Source organism: Melospiza georgiana, chromosome 17 (genome assembly GCF_028018845.1).
Source record: "Melospiza georgiana isolate bMelGeo1 chromosome 17, bMelGeo1.pri, whole genome shotgun sequence".
In the NCBI taxonomy this organism is placed as follows: domain Eukaryota; kingdom Metazoa; phylum Chordata; class Aves; order Passeriformes; family Passerellidae; genus Melospiza; species Melospiza georgiana.
This window is the reverse complement of record NC_080446.1, coordinates 2,834,559-2,852,324: the sequence shown is the minus strand read 5'-3', so window position 1 is coordinate 2,852,324 and position 17,766 is coordinate 2,834,559. Positions and strand designations below refer to the sequence as shown.

The following is a 17,766-nucleotide window of genomic DNA, read 5'->3' as shown; positions in this document are numbered from 1 at the left end:
GGGAGATCTCGCAGTTCCAGACTCATCCTGGAGCTGTCTGAGGTGTCTCCAGGGAAAACATAAAAAGAAGTGGAAAAAAGCTGATCAGTGACAGAGCACAGGAGCCAAAATCAACAATAATATGTTCTGGAAATGTCCCACAGATGAGCAGCACCCACTGCTGGGACAGAAGCTCTGACAAATGCATTGGGCTGGAGGCTGGATGGTGTCATTACAAAGAACAGGGTGAAGCATTTAAGTTAGATGATGTACTTTTAATTTTTACAAGCCCATCTGGGATGACTTTAATTATTTGTTCTTAAATCATGGTGGAAAAATGCTGATTATTCTTAAAGCCACATGAGTCGTTCAGATGAAATGGGGAAGGTGGTAAACAGGATTTTTAAACCAGCATCGACTTGCAAACAGTTATTTTTTCTTTATTTTTAAAGAAGGTTGGGAAGATGTGTGAACTTGCAGCAGCCTGCACCTGAAACAGGAGCCTTTATCCACCAGAGCTTTGTGAGCTCGTAAAAACTCCCCCTAGAACGAGCTGATTCATGGGGTGAGGGCAGGAGCTGCCTCTGCCACAGCTCCAGGGCAGCCTGGGCACGGGGTGCTGGCAGTGCCATGGCTCAGGGCACCCCTCTCCTGTCCCTGTGCCCAGGGTGATGCCTTCGGGATGGCAAAGCCTTTTGGAAGGCAAGGCCGTGCAGACAAGGACCCTTCACTCAAGGAGCTGACCTGCCTCAGAAGAATAATCCATTGCTTGGAGCTGCATTCACTCTCTTGAGATTGTTTAAGGGTCTCCTGACTGTGTTAACATCCAAGAATTCTGAATCAAACGTGAACTGTGGCCACATCCACAAGGCTGAAGAGCTCATGGGCTTGGCAGTGGTGGCAGGGCTGGAGCTGCCAGCTGGGACCTCACATGACACAGGGACACGTGCAGTCCTCACCTTGACTTGTTTATGGCACTGCTGTGTGTTTTCAGTGCAAAGGATGTTAGTGGCAAGCTGGTAGGCTCAGATAAGCTGCCAGCCACCTTTCCTGGCCAGTCAAGGAAGGTCCTTTGGAAAGGTGTCGCTAATGTTCAACCACCAAGTGTTTTCAATATAATATAAAGATAGATTCCCAGATAATAAAAGTAGGTTGAGTGATAAAGCATATCTGAACTGGAATTTGTCTTCAGAATTTTGACCATGTGTGTGCCTGGCTTTTACTTGATGTCCTTTCTGGGGCTGGTGGGCCAAGTGTCTTTGTAACAGGGGTAATGTTTCTTCCTTCACATTTTCACGAAGCATTTCTAAAAATCTGACTGCCACAAAATAAATTAAGCCCAAGAAATAACCTGAAGGAATCAGGATTACCCCTCCTGCATTACTGATGAGGAAACTGAGGCAGGAAACAAAATATAAAATAGAATTGGAAATGCTTTATCTCCAGCTCTAGCACAGATTTTTTTCACATAATTGTCTCTAATCTCCCAGCACACCAATTCCCACCTCTGGTGCCACCCCAGCACCTCCCCTGCCTTTGGGAATGGCACTTGTTGGATAATTCACGTGTGCTCAGTACTGGGGAGCACAAACTTCTCACAGCCCGTTTCTATCCGAGCCACATGATCCCCTTCCCTGTTTCCTTTGGGTCAGTAATTGTTGGGAGTTACCATCTGTCGAGTGGCAAAGAGTAAAATATTAAACAACCTGGCAATTCCTTGTTCCTGCTCTCCAGGCATTTTCACAGGACTGGATGGGCTGCAGGAGTAAAGCACGGGTGGGTGTTTATTTAACATTAGTTTGTAGCAGTCATGTAGAAATAAATTCCTTTTCTGGGCAGGGAAATAAAGGTTAAACCTTACCAATGAGTGCCACTGAATCTGATCCGAATTTTGAGACCATCCATCTTCTGTGATTGCTTCAGCTTTGTAGGAATAGGGTTTCTGCTCGTTGTTTGCCTGTCCCCACCTCGGTGCATCTTCCCAACAGCATCTCTGGGGAATGCAGGCCCAGCTGGGGAGGCCTCAGATACTCCCAAATCCTAAATCAGAGCTATCAACAGTTGCAGGGAAATGTGCTTTCTCAGAAGATAACTGAAGCTGCCTTTATCTCCCAGTAACAGGATTCACCGAGATTTATAGCAGCTACTTCGCACCACTGTAGTTAAGCTTGTTTCAGCATTTTCATTATAAACCTTTGTTTTCACAGGTTTATTTCCCAGAAAAAATATAAAAATCTGTCTCGACTAAAGCTTGGCACAATGAGCCCTTAGGGAAGAGATGATGTTTTTTTTCTTTATACCTGTCTTGCAGTGAACAGGGTCACTCCATTTTACAGCGTGTGGTTTGAAACAAAAGTGAGAATGTGTCAGGAACAGTTCCTGAGCTCTGAGCAGCACCACTGGCACCACCATGGGAGCTAATGAGAATTTTCACTGAGCTCAGCCATGGTCAGACTGGGTTATCCCCTGCATCTCCTTTCCCATTTTTCTGTCTGAAATGCTGCGCTGGGGACTGGCTGTGTGAAGTGACTCAGTGCTGTGGGGCTGGGCCTGAAGGGGGATGTTGTAGGGTGAGCTTGAATTTTGGGTGCTTTTCCAGCAGGATACCCAAACCCGGGTGCTTTTGGAGCTGATCTGCAAAAGGTCCTGCAAAAGGATCATCTCTGCCAGGTCCTGCTGGAGGTGGCAGCTGAGGGTGCCACTGGACCCACCTGGGTGGGCTCAGTGCAGGTGATACTTTAAAGATCCACTGAGGGTGGGTGGGTGCAGTAACGAGTGGAGCATCTCTGATGAGGAAAGGCTGAGAGAGCAGGGCCTGCTCGCACTCAAGGGATGACTGAGAGGAGACCTCATCAATACATGTAAATATCTAAAGGAAGGGTGCCAAGAACATGGACCAGGCTCTGTTCCGTGGTGCTGAGCGGTAGGACAAGAGGATACAAACCAGATGGCCAGGAATTTCCACCAGAACACGAGGAAGAACTTTGTTTCTGTGCAGGTGAACGAACACTGAACAGATTGCCCGGAGAGGGTGTGGAGTCTCCCTCGCTGGAGATATTCCAGAAGCTTGGACACAATCCTGTGCTCCGGGATGTCCCTGCCTGAGCCGGGGGGTGGGACACGGGCTGACCCACGGCGGTCCCTTCCAGCCTGGCCCGCCCTGCGGTTCCGGGGGTCCCAGCCGGGCACTGCCCGCGGCCCCGCTCCCGGCGGCAGCGCGGGGAAGGGAAGGGAAGGGAAGGGAAGGGAAGGGAAGGGAAGGGAAGGGAAGGGCAGTCCCCGTCTGGCGCTGACGTCACGGTCCCGCCCGCGGCGGCGGCGGCGCGGCCGCGTCCCCGTGGCCGTGAATGAGCGCGGGGGGCGGGAGCGGAGCGGGAGCGGGCGGGCCGCGCTCCCACCGCGCTCCCACCGCGCCGCGCCCCACAAAAGTGCGGGGCTGCCGCGGCCGGGCCCAGCGCTGCCGCTTCCCGGGCCGGAGGGGCGCGGAGCAGCCGCGGGGCCGAGCGGAGCCGCTGCCGGGGGCGCTGCGCCGCGCTGGGTTTTTTATTTCCAATTTCTGATCGCAGCTGCATTTCCCTCCCTCCGCCCCCCCGCGCCGAGGAGGAGCCCCGGCTTTATGTGGTGCTGCCCGGGGAGCGCTCGGCGGCCGGGAAGTTCTTTGTGTCGCCGTCGCCTTCCTTTTTTTTTTTTTTTTTTTTTCCTTTTTTTTTTTTTTTTTTTTTTTTGTGTGTGTGTTTAAATGTATAACTTCATGGGGCTGAACAGCACGGCCGTAGCTATTCAGCCCAATGTGTCCTGCACATGCAACTGCAAAAGGTCTTTGTTCCAGAGCATGGAGATCAGTAAGTACCAGTCCTGCTGCTCCCGGGGAGGGTGCGGGAGGTGCCCGGCTGCGGGAGTGCCCGGCGGCCCCGCCGCGGGCGGGGAACTTCCCGCGGGGGCTCCCGGGACCCTTGGCTGCGATGCGCCTTCCCGGAGTGCTTTTCCTCCCCCGCCGTGCCAGCCCCGCTCGCTCTCTCTCTCTCTCTCTCTCATCTGTTGCCGCTGGGATGTCGGTGCGGGTGTGACACGGCGCGGGCCGGGCTGCCGGAGCTGCCCGGGATCGGCCGCTCCCCGCCGGCTCCGGGCTGAGATCCCCGCTCCTCCCCATCGCGGCTCCATCACCGCCGCCTCTCGCCCTTTGCCGGTGCCCCTGCCCCGCGCCTTGCCCGCCCGCGGGGGTGATGCTGGGGCGCTCCCCGGCCTCCCCCGGCGGTCTGCGCTGCCCCCGTGTAAATCCCGCTCGCCTCGGTACCGGGGGCACCGCGGGCCGGGCACCCGAGCAGGGTTTGTATTTGGGAACCTGTTCCCCCCGTCTCCAGCCCCTCGGGGCTTTTTGCTCCGAAGGGCCGTTTGGGTTTTTTCATTAATATTTTTCAACCCTCGCAGAGTAGCAGTGAGGGCAGTGCCTGACCTAAATATTCACCACTTCTCTGTGTGCTCTTTCCCTCTTGGAAATGAAGTGCACGAATGTGGGAGAGCAGGAATATTACTGCTGAGGGGAGAGGAATGAGTTGGGCTCTTTGGCAGTTTTAAGCAAATGGTATTTTCTGTAAAGGGAAGGTTTTCAAGGCATCCCAGAGCGGGAGGGTTGTCAGGATTGTACCCTGCTAAGCACCTCGTTCAGTGCCTTGAAATCCAAACCCTGCACAGCCTAATGCAAAATGGTCCAAAAGGAAAACTTGGGAAAGAGTCTGGATTTTGCATATATGCCTGGCACTGCGACGGGGCAGGCTGGCGCTCGGTGCGTGCAGGGAGAGCCAGCTGAGCCGTGCCTGTTTCTGCTAGCACAGGATCTGCCCCGTTACCTCCAGCGGGGCTGCAGAGCATCTGTCCCTTGCTATTTTGGATGGCTTTTGTCCAGCGTCGTCTGCCTTCTCCTTCCCCAGCTTCATCCTTGTTTAATTCAGGTGTCTGAGTCCCGGAGAAGGTCTGCAGGCATTTGTATACCGGGTACTAAAATGTGTTCATTCTGAATTTTAGCATAAACCATACCCTTTGTACTGTATGCACTTTTAATCTTGATTTAATCTCATTCGTGTTCAGACAAAACTAAGCTGGATTTGCCTGATTTTATTAACACTACCGGTACTGAATAGACCATTATTCTTCCCTGACTTTAACAGGCCGGGCTAGATGTGCATACCAATAGCAGTGTATAAATAATGAAGATACAGTTCTTTTTTGTGCCAGCCAGTTGCTGAACATAAACTGTGTCCCACAGAATCCCAAGGATGAGACTTTGTGTCTGAGCAAGGCTCATGGTTGTGATAGAAGTTGTGAATTAAAATGTGTAATGTCTTTTGAAGAAAAAGCTTCTATTCCAGTCTAACTCTTGGCATGAGGTTTTGTTGGAACAACTCAGGCTTTTAATTTCACTCTTTGACTTTTTAGAAATGGCAAAGTTTCTAATTTTCCCCCCCATTTTGTCAGCATGTGAAAGGCTTGGTAAGAGGCAGGTGCTGCTTATGGATGGGAGGTGCGAGAGACAGGGAAGAGTGAATGACACCGGGGGAGACCTCGGATTGGGATGGGTGTTATTATAAATTATAAGTGGGATCCTCATGCCTGATGCTCCTGAGGTCCTTCCCTGCCTTGTGCCATGTCCTCTGTCAGCTCTGGGGTCCTGACACTCAAGTACTGAGTTCCCGTGAGCTCCCTTATTGCTGCCCTTCCTTATTTCATGTTGGGGTAGGTTTCTTATCTCCAATGTTATTATTTATTTCCTGCTGATGGCGGGCAGCATTGCTCACCTCTGTGCTACAGGAGAGCTCTGCTGGTGTTACCTGATCGCCTCCTGCACCTGGCTCCAGTGGAAAGGGCAGAGCTGAGCCTCCCTGAGATAAATTCATTCTACAGCGTTTTTCCTCCTCCAGTCGCTTGATTTTCGTGTATCTTTCTGACACGACTTTCAGGGAACCTCAGAGCAGCTACCACCAGATGCTCTTTAATTTTCCAGCCAAAATTTTCAGTTACCAGGCAGGAACGCTTCGGGAAAGTGGCACGGGGAGGAGGAACACGCAAACTCCTCTGATTTACAACCCTCTAAATAGGTTAACTGTCCAAGCGATGCCCAGACCCCTTTTCCTCGCAGGATTCATTCCGTATGGCGGCTGCGGCGCTGCGGTGGAGGCAGCAGCTGCTTTCTGTGTGTGGCGCTCCCAGATTAGGATTAGAGCAGGGTTTTTTGGGGGCGGGAGTCTCGCCCGCCGCCGGGCTGCAGTGCCGATGCGCCGGGCGGTGCTGAGCAGCCAGACGGCCGCAGCGGCGGGCTCTGATCGCCTCGGCTGCCTCAGCGGGTCAGGGGTGAGCGGCGTGCCGGAGCAGGCTGTGAATAACCAGCAGGCTCCGTGCCTGCCTCCCCACCGGTACCGGTACCGCCCGGGTACCGAGCTGCCGCGGCGGCTCTCGGCACAGCCCGTGCGGACACTTTGATGGTGCAGGATGTGATCTGAGGCGTTTGGGATTTTTGGGAGGTGTCCTTGCATCTCCCAGCATCGATGCCGATCCCCCGTGAGAGCAAGTTCCTGACCAAGCCAACGCTTCTAGGTTTTCACATTCTTCGGTTGAATAACAAACCAAATGCATATGGCTCAACCAGGGATCACATCTTCTTTCTTTCCGCTTTCACACTGCTTTACTGACAAATGCATTTCTTTCCTGACACTCTGTCATCGGCAGTTATGGCTTGTTCCAGGGCACAGTGGATATCAGCCACGTGCTCCTTTATTCCCCCCAAAGTTTTCCTCGTGGAGGGAAGCCAGAGCTGCTCCCAGCATTTCAGCAAGCCCAAAAGTGCTTGCACAGAGCATGTTCAGTTTGTGGCATCTCGGTTTGACCTCAGCCAAACCGGGGAGTTCCCTGTGTCTGGCTCTGGTTGTGTGTCTGTGGTGAGCGCTGCTTTTTGCTGAGATCAGCATCCCAAGGTGTGATCCTGGCGGAGCAGAGCATGGCTGGCTTTATTTATGGTGGCCCAGGAGCTGTGTGTGTGTGCCCTTGGCCATGCCAGGGCACCCAGGCTCTCTGCAGTCCCACCTTTCATGGCCCAGGGAAGGCCTGATTCCCTGAGCCTGGAGAGCACAGGGGTCTTTATTGAAATTGCAGTTTATTTGTGCCCTCAGGTAGTGATTTTGGTCTTAGTGTTTTATAATTGATGTCGAATGGGAGAATGGAAAGACACAGAGGGGGAAATGCATGGGAAATAGTCAAACTTTGTTTTTTTCCTGTGAGTGAGCACCTGGATTGTGCTGTGCAGCACAGCGGGACCAGCACATGGCCCCAGAGGTGATCCTGTATAATTGGAGGTGATCATTTATAGTGCCAAGTGGAGGCAAGACGTGGTTCATTCTTCTTTTCAGTCAGTGTCAGGGTGTTTGCTGCAGCAAGTCCTGTTAGTTTCTGGTGTGGAGGCATCCTCCACCCCCTGAATGTTTGCCTCCCTAGTGTGTTTTCAGATCCTGGCTGTGAGAACACCAGAACCAAAGAGTGTGTGGGGAACAGCAACCGTATTCTTTTTCTTAAAGCCAGGAATTCCCAAGGTAGGATCTGGGATTGTCTCTAAATTTTTGGGATATTGAATTAGCTGCTACCACTGCTTCCTTTGTGAATGCAGAGAAGAGCACCAACAAACACATGTCCTTACTTTTATTTGCTGTTGCTCATCGAAAAAAGAATAATTTTATATTTTCCAGCTGAAAGTTGGTGGTTTGATAAATCCAGTTCTAGAATGAATTTATAAATGTAACTTATAAGTGAAGAGACATGAGGAGACCTTTCCAAGGAAAGTACCAAACTACATGGTGTCACTAATAAAGGGTAATTACAATCCAGCTCCTTTCCTGAGTAACTCAGTGTACAGTCATGTCTGTCGATGTTGTTTCATTCAGGTAGCAGCAGCTGTCAGAATTTGCTAAGCCTAATTAGTGAAAAAAAAAAGTTAATTTATTTGCAGTGGTGTCTCATGTGAAGACTTCCAACCAGTTTGCTTCCTGGAGGGAGATCCCGTCCTGGTGTGTGGTTTGCCTTATCAGATCCCTCCAGTTCTCTGACACACGGTGTGTCTGCTCCTGGCGGGTTCCATCAAAGGGACAGAGCTGGGCTGCAGAGCTGCTGGGGACGAGGTACAAGGGCCACTTCCCTGCAGTGAATGGAGCTTGGCTCACCCAATGAGCACACTCACAGACGGCCATAAAGCACAGGAATCATTGGTGTCCCTGGGATGTTTCCAGGCAGTGTTCTTCCTGTCTGTGTGGCTGAATTGCTGGGTGGATATTTGATAACTATTTTGGGTGGCAGGAGGTAGGTCACTCGGGCAGCTCCCAGGTGAGGAAATGCATCCCAGCCCTGCTCCGTCTGCGAGCGGCGCGGCCGGGCCTGAACAGCGAGGAGCAGGGAGGAGCTGTGTGGCAGCAGGATCTGACCCCTCACTTCCATCTTCCACAGCTGGTCAGTGGCTGCTGCATTGCTGCTTCCTGCTGCAGGGAATGCAGTGGTGCTCTGGGAGCTCCTCCAGGAGCCGTGGGTGAGTGAGGAGTGAAGGGGATCCTGGCGCTGAGCATGGGAGCAGCTCCCTGAGGGCCAGCACCTGGAACCTGGACACTGTGCTGGGGGCTGCAGAGACCCTGCACACACACACAGACCCCTTCTCAGAGCTGGAGAGACCCTGCACACACACACAGACCCCTCTGGGGGCTGGAGAGACCCTGCACACACAGAGAGACCCCTCTGGGGGCTGGAGAGACCCTGCACACACAGACAGACCCCTCTGGGGGCTGGAGAGACCCTGCACACACACACAGACCCCTCTGGGAGCTGGAGGGACCCTGCACACACAGACAGACCCCTCTGGGGGCTGGAGAGACCCTGCACACACACACAGACCCCTTCTCAGAGCTGGAGAGACCCTGCACTCACACACAGACCCCTCTGGGAGCTGCAGGGACCCTGCACTCACACAGACAGACCCCTCTGGGAGCTGCAGAGACCCTGCACTCACACAGACAGACCCCTCTGGGAGCTGCAGAGACCCTGCACTCACACACAGACCCCTTCTCAGAGCTGGAGAGACCCTGCACACACACAGACCCCTCTGGGGGCTGGAGAGACCCTGCACACACACACAGACACCTTCTCAGAGCTGGAGAGACCCTGCACACACACACAGACCCCTCTGGGATCTGCAGAGACCCTGCACTCACACACAGACCCCTCTGGGAGCTGCAGGGACCCTGCACACAGGCACCACCAAGGGCTGACAAGTTTTCAGCACTTGAAGAGGTCTCAGGGTACTCTCTGTCTGTGTGCATGCAGGCATAAACACGTCCATGAAACTTAATTTAGTAATACAGGAAAGTGGCTCCAGTGAACTGGTTAATGAAGAAGGTGGTAACCAGAGAAAGGAGTTGTGGGGTTTGGTCTTTTTTGATTTTTTTTGTTGTTGTTGTTTGTTTTTTTTAAGCAGATAAATTTCGGCTGTAAGAATTTATCGTTCAAATCAGAGGATTTGGGGAGCTGTTGAGAGTAAAGAGAGCTTTGATGATTTGGCAAGGAATACAGCTTCTAAGGCAGCACTTTGATCTGCATTTTAAATGCTTCTTTGTAATGACAGTTTCACAATTTCTTTTCTCATTTTGAGTCAGTTTTGCAGAGGTATGTTTTGAGAGAAAATAGTAACAGCACACATTATTCTTGTTGGCTTTGGAGCCAGCTAGAACTTGTAGTTCATCCCAGATCTTTTGGCTACCGTGGTAAATTTATGATTGCACCAAAAAGGAAATTAGTAAAGATGTTAAATATTATCAAAGCTTTGCGAATCTTTTGAAATCTCTCCGGTGTGAAAACTAAACTTGCATTAGCATTTCTGCTGTGGTGTGTTGAACAGTGTTTATCCAAGCATCCACCTAATGCTGCAGGTTCCTGATTTAGCTTTTTTTTTCCTTCTGAAGGACACGCTACTGTTTAGCACATGCATCCTTTCAGTCTTGCATTGCAGCTGAAATCTTGGCTTTAAGGACTCGAGCTTTCTGAAGACAACCCTGCTGGGAACCTTTTTCCTTCCCTTCTATCTACAGCACCTCCTCAGATAAACTCTTGTTGGAGGGAGAAGGTTGTTGGTGCCTACATGTTCTTATACAAGAGAGCTTGTGTTGCATTAATTTATGTAGTATGGAGAGGGGTAGGAATTGGGAATGTTTATAAGGTTTTAATACAAATTTTCCGTAGCATCTTGAATGCAGTTTGGGGAGAGGTTTATACCTCTCATTGGAAATCAGCAGCCTCAAGCATGAGGACAAACAAGCAGGTTTTCCCAAATTGGTTTAGAGCTCTGTGGCAGCTCTTCCTGTGCTGGTTTTGGCCTCTCCTGGCTCTGATGAGCTGTACCAGGCTGGCAGCTCTGTGCTTGTGGGGCAGGTGTGTAAAACAGGGCACAGATTTCATTTGCAAGGTAAATGTGCCCAGGAAGTTGGGTCTTCAGTAGATGCAAAGGGGACTGGTAGGCCTTAGACAAATAGAGCTGTGTGTACATTTGGCTGGCATCCCTCCCAGGCTGTCAGTGCTGTGCTCAGCGGGGCGTGATCCCTGGTTTGGATCTCTCTGGTGCAGGATGCTGCTTTGGAGCGTGTCGCCCCGAGACGCGTCAGTCACCATCCCACTCAGAGATGCACAACCAGGGCACTGTCTGTGTTCAGGCTCAGGCTGGCATCCACTCCACCTTCACTTTTAGAGTTTTTTTTAACTAAATGCTGCTTTTTCACTCTGTACAGGGAGGCAGCAGTGCTAGAGGCTGTAACCCATCAGTGTCCCCTTTTCTCTAGGTACTCAGATTTCCCCTTTCTGCCTGGTGCAGGAGTAGCTAATGCTCCATTTAGGAGGGTGTGTTTTTCACTGTGTGTGGTGTGTGTTAGCGTGTCCCAGACTGTGGTGTTACGTAAAGACACCTTGCACATCTTTGGAAACTCGCCTCACAAGTTGTCAGTGTTGGTGGATGTCCACAGTGCTTTCAAGTGGTTCACACATTTGTGCTTGGTGTGTTCAGTCTCGCACATCTCTTTAATAAAATGCCTCAGACTGGGTAATTTTTCACTTGAAGGATGCATTTGAAATTGTGCAGTTCACAAGGAAAGTGCTTTTGCACATGGCAGTTCTCTGGACCATTCCTGAGATGCTGCTGGAGCCTGCAGAGCCCAGGGATTGTGCCTGTGATGGTTTGTGCTCTTCAGCAGGTGCAACAGGATTTCCCACATTTGCAAACTTGGCCCAAGCAGCCCAGCAAAGCAGAATTTAGCCTTGGCGGATGAAAACTGATTAACCCCCAGGCTTGGAGCGTACCAAGGATGAAAAAAGTTACTGGCACAAAAATCAAGGCTACTTTTCAAAGAATATGTGCAAGACATGGCTTGGGGATTTTTTTCCATCTCTTCATTCTGTCCAAGATGTAAAGTAGCTGGTTTGTTACTCTAACCCCCTACAAATGATTGTCAGTAATAATTCTGTAAAACTGTGAATCAACTCTGCATGACTTTGTGCAAATAGACTGAGTAATTTCTTTGTTCTTTTCTTCTTACTTTGTAATTGGAGTCTGTAAAAGCCCAAAGGTTTGGTCTTGTGGAAAGCATGATTCATTTATTGGTGTCTGTGCCGACTAGTTATCTTTCAGTAATTCCAGAGTGCTGCTACAAGCCAAGAGTGATTCATACATGGCTAAGTGCACAAACAAATGGGGTCATGGCCATCTGCAGAAACTTTTCTAATCTATTTATGGTATCGGAGAAAGAAGTGGGTGTATTAAGGATGATGGAATAGGTGTCAATTACATTAGTGACTATAACTGGTTAAGTAACGCTCACCATTACTCAAAACCACATCTGCTCCTTGCTGAAGATCACAACAGCAGGTCCTGTTTAAATGTTAACGCAGCTCCGATAGCAGAGATGGATTGAGTGTCTATCCTGCCTCCTGAGGAGCTCCCCATCCTCACAGCTCTTCTGCCTTCATTGACATTCAGACAGGGATCAGGAACTTGCACTGGGAATATTTGTAGTGGCAAAGTCTGTCTCTGCTGTTGGAGACCTTGGTCGCTGTAGGCTTCACACACAGAACTTGGCCTTAGACTTCACTTGTGTCGATGGTCAGGTAGGGTTTGGCCTTGGCAGAACATCTCAGAGTACTGCTTTGGTGGTCAGTTTTCCTTCCAAATGCATTTTCAGTAGTTTAAAATCATGAGGGAAGATGACGAGCATCTTAAATGTGGCCTTTCTCTACTTCTGTCCCTTTTCATTAATTGTGAGAATTAATTCTCCCTTTGTAACTCCGATAACAGAGCATCCCTGGCTGCAGCTGTGTGAGAAGTGCTCTGGTCAGGTTTTAGGCTTTTGCTTTTAGGCTCCTGCCCTGCTCAGGGGTGCAGGAGCTGGGCCCAGGGCTGGAGTTGGTTGTGAGGAAGAGTTTGAGATCAGCAATAAGGAACAGGAGAACAAGGCTCCAGATGCCCGTGGTTGAGGGGCTCTGGTGGGCTCCCTCTAGATCTCTGGTTGCCAGAGCCTGCCTGCTCATCAGCTTTGCACACTGCAGCTGCTTTTGTATCTGAGACAGGAGGATACAACAGGATCTTGCTGTTGCAGAGCATGGAGTGGTCTCACGGTGTGTTAGAACCATCCCATGGATGGGTGTTACTCATGATGAGGTTTGGAGGTGGCCATGGCCTTGTCTTCCTGAGCCCTGGGAGAGCTGGATGGTCCCTGCTCAGTTTGATTTCAGAGGACTTGACTAGAACACAGAGCTCACAGATTCCAATTTCTGTAAACTGAATTTAGGCATCAGCACTGGCCAAAAATATGGGAGAATTTGGCAATGCATTGTTGTTGTCCTTTCACTGATGTTTTGAGCGCTGTGTTCTGCTGCGCCCTCCCTGCACGTGCTCCCATGAAGGGAGACAAGGCCTGGCTGACACCCTGAGTTCTCTGTGGAGGGGGAAGTGACCCAGACTTTTGCCCAAAGGACTGATGAGCCTCTCCTGATGTCTGAGCAGCTTTCTTCTCCTGCCCTTGCTTTACTTAAGTCAACAGATTGTGTAAGCCACATGCGAGATTTACCTGCAGGGCAAGTGGGAGAGGAGCAGTGCCATTTGGATGGGTTCCCAAGAGACATCTAACCACCACTGAGTGCTCAGACTCACATTTCTGAGCTGAGTCCCACAACAGTCCTGAGCCTGCTCGTCGCCTCTTCCACCCTTCCACCCGTGGCTTTGGCTGGATCCCGGTACCCAGGACAGTCCCAGGGATTTGCCGGCTGTGGCCGCTGGCTGGCAGCTCCCCTGCGGGCTGGGCTCTGTGCTGAGCAAGCTTGGAAATTCTCCCCCTTAGTGGTTTCTGTTTAATGTTATGATTGATGTCGTTATTTCTTACAAAAACAAGTGATCCCCCCAAAGCAGAGCGCCTCCCACACCTCCCGCGTTTCCCACGGCGCTGAGGGTACGCGGGGCTCACCTTGGAGCCCTGCACTCTCTTTATGGGGTGAAACCCACAGCTCAGCAGGTGAAACGGCCATGGCTGGGCCTGTCCTTGGTGCCTGTTCCAGGCCTGGAACCAGGCTGGATTGCCATGTGCTCCTCACAGGTATTTGTGCAATGAGAACTCGACAGTCAGTGGTTGTCGGTGTTCCCTGTGCTGGCTTGGCTGCAAGCGCTCACTGAGGGCTGATGTCTTTCCTGGAGGGGCAAGTCCTGCTCCTTCTGTGCTGTTTCATTATTTCCACCATGATTCCACTTTCCCAAGGATGGTCTCTTGGCTTCAGTAGCTCAGAGTAGCATATACAGATTAGGCTGTTCATCACTGAGCTCTGAAAGTGCCTTGTCCTGCTAGGTGCTCTCTTTAGGACACTGAAGGAACAACATGATTGATGGGCACTTGCTTCACACAATTCAGGGAAAATTTATCTTAAATTGCAATTATTTCCCACGTAATAAGCAGGAATCTCATTTTTGTTGTTACACTTACATTGCTGTAATGGGACTTTGCTTGAATGGGAAGATGTGTTTTCAAATTCAGTGTTTCCAACTGCTGAGACACTCAAGGTGTGTAACACTTAATGGTACTGATCACTGGTGTGTAATGCAATCAGGGTTTATGTTTCTCCAGTGTGACTTATTCATAGCAGTATATACTGCTGCACCTTCCTCAGCTTTTTCTGGGAATGCAGGTGCTGGCTGTCCTGTCAGCTGATGAGCCAGAGGTGGGCTCAGAAACGAGGAGAGGGGGCAGAGGACTCTGATGGGGATCCTGTGCCAGGTGCAGAACAAACTGCAGGGTTACAGACCCATTCTGTCCTGCTGATAGCTTTTAATCCTCATCGTTCTCATGGGTTTTCTTGATAAATACACTTTTCAACCTCCACTGAGTTGCCATCCAGGCCTGAATTGTAAGGAACAATAAACATAATGGAGAGACTCAATTTAATAGATTTCGCTACGAGCTTTTTATTAGTGCAGCTTTTTTAAAAAAAAGAAGGGAAAAGAGATGACTGCATTTATTTACTTGAAGTGCAGAAAGCAGCTCTTTGAAATCCAAGGGAAGCGTGCCTGAGTGGGCTCAGTTCATCTGGTGGCTGTGGGGTGAGGGAAGGATCCATCCTGCTGTGCTGGCCGGTCTGGAATGGGTTAACAGTGCGTGCAGATGTTCAGGAATTCCTCTTTTGACTTGACCATGGGGTTTTGCTGCTCTTGAGAGCACAAGTGCACTCCAGTCACAGCAGGTTCGTGGGTTTGGAGATGCCTTTCATCTCTCCTGTTCCTGCTGCATGCCTGGGAAGGGATCACGCCGTATCTTGCTGCCATGTGTCTTCCTTGGTTGTGTTTCTAGAGATTTGCAGACCCACATAAAGCATCCATTAAATTAAGCAGAATGGCCTTTAGAAAGCTACGTTTCGAGTGGAAGAAATGCTTTATGTAACGTAGGGGTATGTGAGGGGACCTAAATACAAGCTTAAATTGGCTGTTACGAAAATAGGTATAATTGGGTTTTTGCACAGTGATTTTACAGCTCCTGAGTTTAATGTCCTGGTGAAATCCTGCATCCAGTCCACGTGCAGCTGAGATGGGGGTTGAGCAGCCTGAGGAATGGGGCTTGTTCTAGGAACAGCCTTGCCCTCGATTGCAAAACTGGACATACCTGTCGCTGGCTGGGGCTCTGCTGTGTCTGAGAGGTGTCTGCAGTGAGGTGGTTCCTCTCACCTGTGTTTGCCCTCCGGCCTCTCCCCTCAGCTGCCCTTTGTCAGGGCGAGGGGCATCTCCCGCCGTGGCTGTAACTGCTTGCAGGTGAAAGATGCAGCTGTACCCTCCTAGCTGGGCACGTGCCAGGAGCTGCAGCTTTGTTTTCCAGCCAGATCAATGCAGTTCGTTGGAGTCGTTGGGTAATTTAGTAGCTGGAGGCGCTTCTGTGGGCTTGGCGTGGGAGCCACTGCCTGGCTTCCCCCTGGGGAGGGCTGGGAAGGGTTTCCCTCTGAACCCCGGCTCCCCCAGCTGCATCCGGGCACAGGGGATGCTCTGGGGTCGTGGTGCAGCCATTCTGGGGCCAGGAGCCTCAGGAAGTGGAGGATATCACATTTTGACCTTGCATCCTCATATTAATCCTGATGGCTTTTCCTGTTTTAATATTTAAAGCCTTTCCATTCTTCTGTCTGGGGAGACAGAGTATTGGCTCTCCTGGGTAAAGATTGACACATCCTCTTTTAGAAAGCTCATTCCAAAGCAGGTTTTCTTCATAGAAATCAAGGTGCCTTCAAATCCTGTGGCAGGAATTGGAAGAATATTTTTTTTATTTGGTCTATCTCAGTTAGGCCTGAGAGCTGGTTTCCTTTCTGGCTTACTAAGGTCTTGCAGGGATGAAAAAAATCTGTTGCTTTCCTTGGAGTCTCTTAGCCAAGGCATGGAGGAAAGCCTGGAACTGCGAGACAGGGCGGAAAAAGCTGAGATGGTATTTGCTGCTTCTTTGAAACTATCCCTTTTTAATTGTCTAAACAGCATTTCAAAGAAAATCTCTGCTCTTCTCTATGTTCTTCCAGCATTATAATTCTATATAATCACTTTTCTTTCTCTAAAAGAATAGCGCGTGATTTATTTTTTTTTTTCAGAAGGGAGAAGGGATAAATTCCAGATGTTGCTGGGATACACTTTTTGCCTCTGTTTAATGTCTAGTGGCTTTCAGTAAATATGCTGCAAGAGGTGGGGCTGGTGTTTTTATTCCAGGACAAATCATCTACAACAAATCCCATCTGCTGGTGGGGGGAGAGCATCTCCTGGGTGTGACGTGGTGGGGTTGGAGCTGATTCTGCCAGAGGCTGAGGCTGGCCCAGGTGCTCCTTTGGGGTCTTTGCCCTTGGTCACTCCTGGTCTTCAGGCTGCCCTTCCCACAGCACTGCCCAGCTCCTGCTCCGTGAGCACAGGGGTGGTGACCCTGGCATGGGAATGGGCACTTCTGCTCTAAACAGGCCCAGGGCATTTTGGGGAGCAGCTCTGCTCTGCAGGCAGCCCTGGCTGGGTGAGGGCTGTCACGTCCTCTGTGCTGTCCCATGTGGGATGCTTGGTTTAGCAGGACTCTCCTGGCACGCCAGGTGCTGGTGGTTCAGCGCAGCAAAGAACATCCAGCTCCTGGATCCAGAGCTCTGCAGTGTGCAGCCCTTTTCTCTCCTTCCCTGCCCTTTCAGTGCAGGCCATGCTCGTCCCTGCTCTGCAGCCTTGCAGGCTGAGGCAGCAGTGATTTTCCAGCATGTGTTGCTCAGAGGCGTTGTGGGACCAACACGGCTGCTCCGTTCCCTGTTTCATGTTTTCACCTGTTTAGGCAAAGCACATCCCTGCTTTGTTGGCAGGCTGTCGGGTTGCACAAACAGTGTAAGACAAAACCACGAGCAGGTGTTGGTCCAGCCAGGGTAATTACTGGTTCCATGGTAGGCAGAGAGGCTGAGCCACCCTTCCCATGGAGCTGTCTGGCAGCGCTGCGGCTGCACAAGGGCTCCAGGCACGGCCCAGCCACTCCCTGCCTCTCTTCCCTGCTGCCGATTGCATAAAAAAAGTTTATGCATATAAGGAGGGAGGGAGGAGAGGCTGAGGGTGGCTCTGGTCAGGTTTAAAGCACCGACTTTATGTGCCAATTCTCATTTGCATTTAAAAAGTTGGCAAATGCATGGCTGAACCTAAAGGGCAGATGTGAGGATGGGAGAGGCAGACGTGCTGAGAGAGAGAGAGGGGAGAAGCAACATCCCAAAATCTTGCCTGACTTCAGAGGGTTCAGGCTGGCTTCTCCCACACATCCCAGACCATGGCCAAACATCTTGGATGAGACGTGATGGGGAACACATGCCCACACGTGCACAGGGTGTCATGCTGCATCACCTGGGCTGTGGAACAGGGAGGGGAGAGGCATTGCTTTCTACCCTGTTGGAAATTTGGCCAGAGAAAAGCTGATCCTGATCCAGCCAGCTGTGTGCACAAGGTCTTTTTCTCAACCTCTAAATTTCCTTTGGACTCCCACCCTTTTGGGTCTCCCAAGCCATTTTGGTATCCACTTTTTCTCAGACTCTACATTTTACTTTTGGGACTCCCACCCTTTTTGGCCTGCAGTCTTCTTTTGGCCTTTCACTCCTTTCCAGCCTCCCACCCCTTTCCAGGCTTTGTGCAGTGAGCTGGCTGAGCAGGAGCAGGAGGAGGAGGTCCAAGCTTGTTGCCACACGTTGGTGTTTGGCTCGGCAGAATTCCTT

The 17,766-nt window shown here is 50.8% G+C and overlaps 1 protein-coding gene across 3 annotated transcripts in view; it reads left to right on the top strand.

Annotated features, from left to right (window-relative positions):
* Nucleotides 1–3,466: 3,466 nt before the first annotated feature.
* PMEPA1 (prostate transmembrane protein, androgen induced 1) overlaps nucleotides 3,467–17,766 on the top strand; it is a 44,167-nt gene continuing 29,867 nt past the window's right edge. For all 3 annotated transcript variants that reach the window (XM_058036294.1, XM_058036293.1, XM_058036292.1), the window contains exon 1: nucleotides 3,467–3,821. In XM_058036294.1, coding sequence (XP_057892277.1) covers nucleotides 3,719–3,821 — 103 coding nt within the window. In that variant the 5' untranslated portion in view covers nucleotides 3,467–3,718. The remainder of the gene's footprint in view (nucleotides 3,822–17,766) is intronic.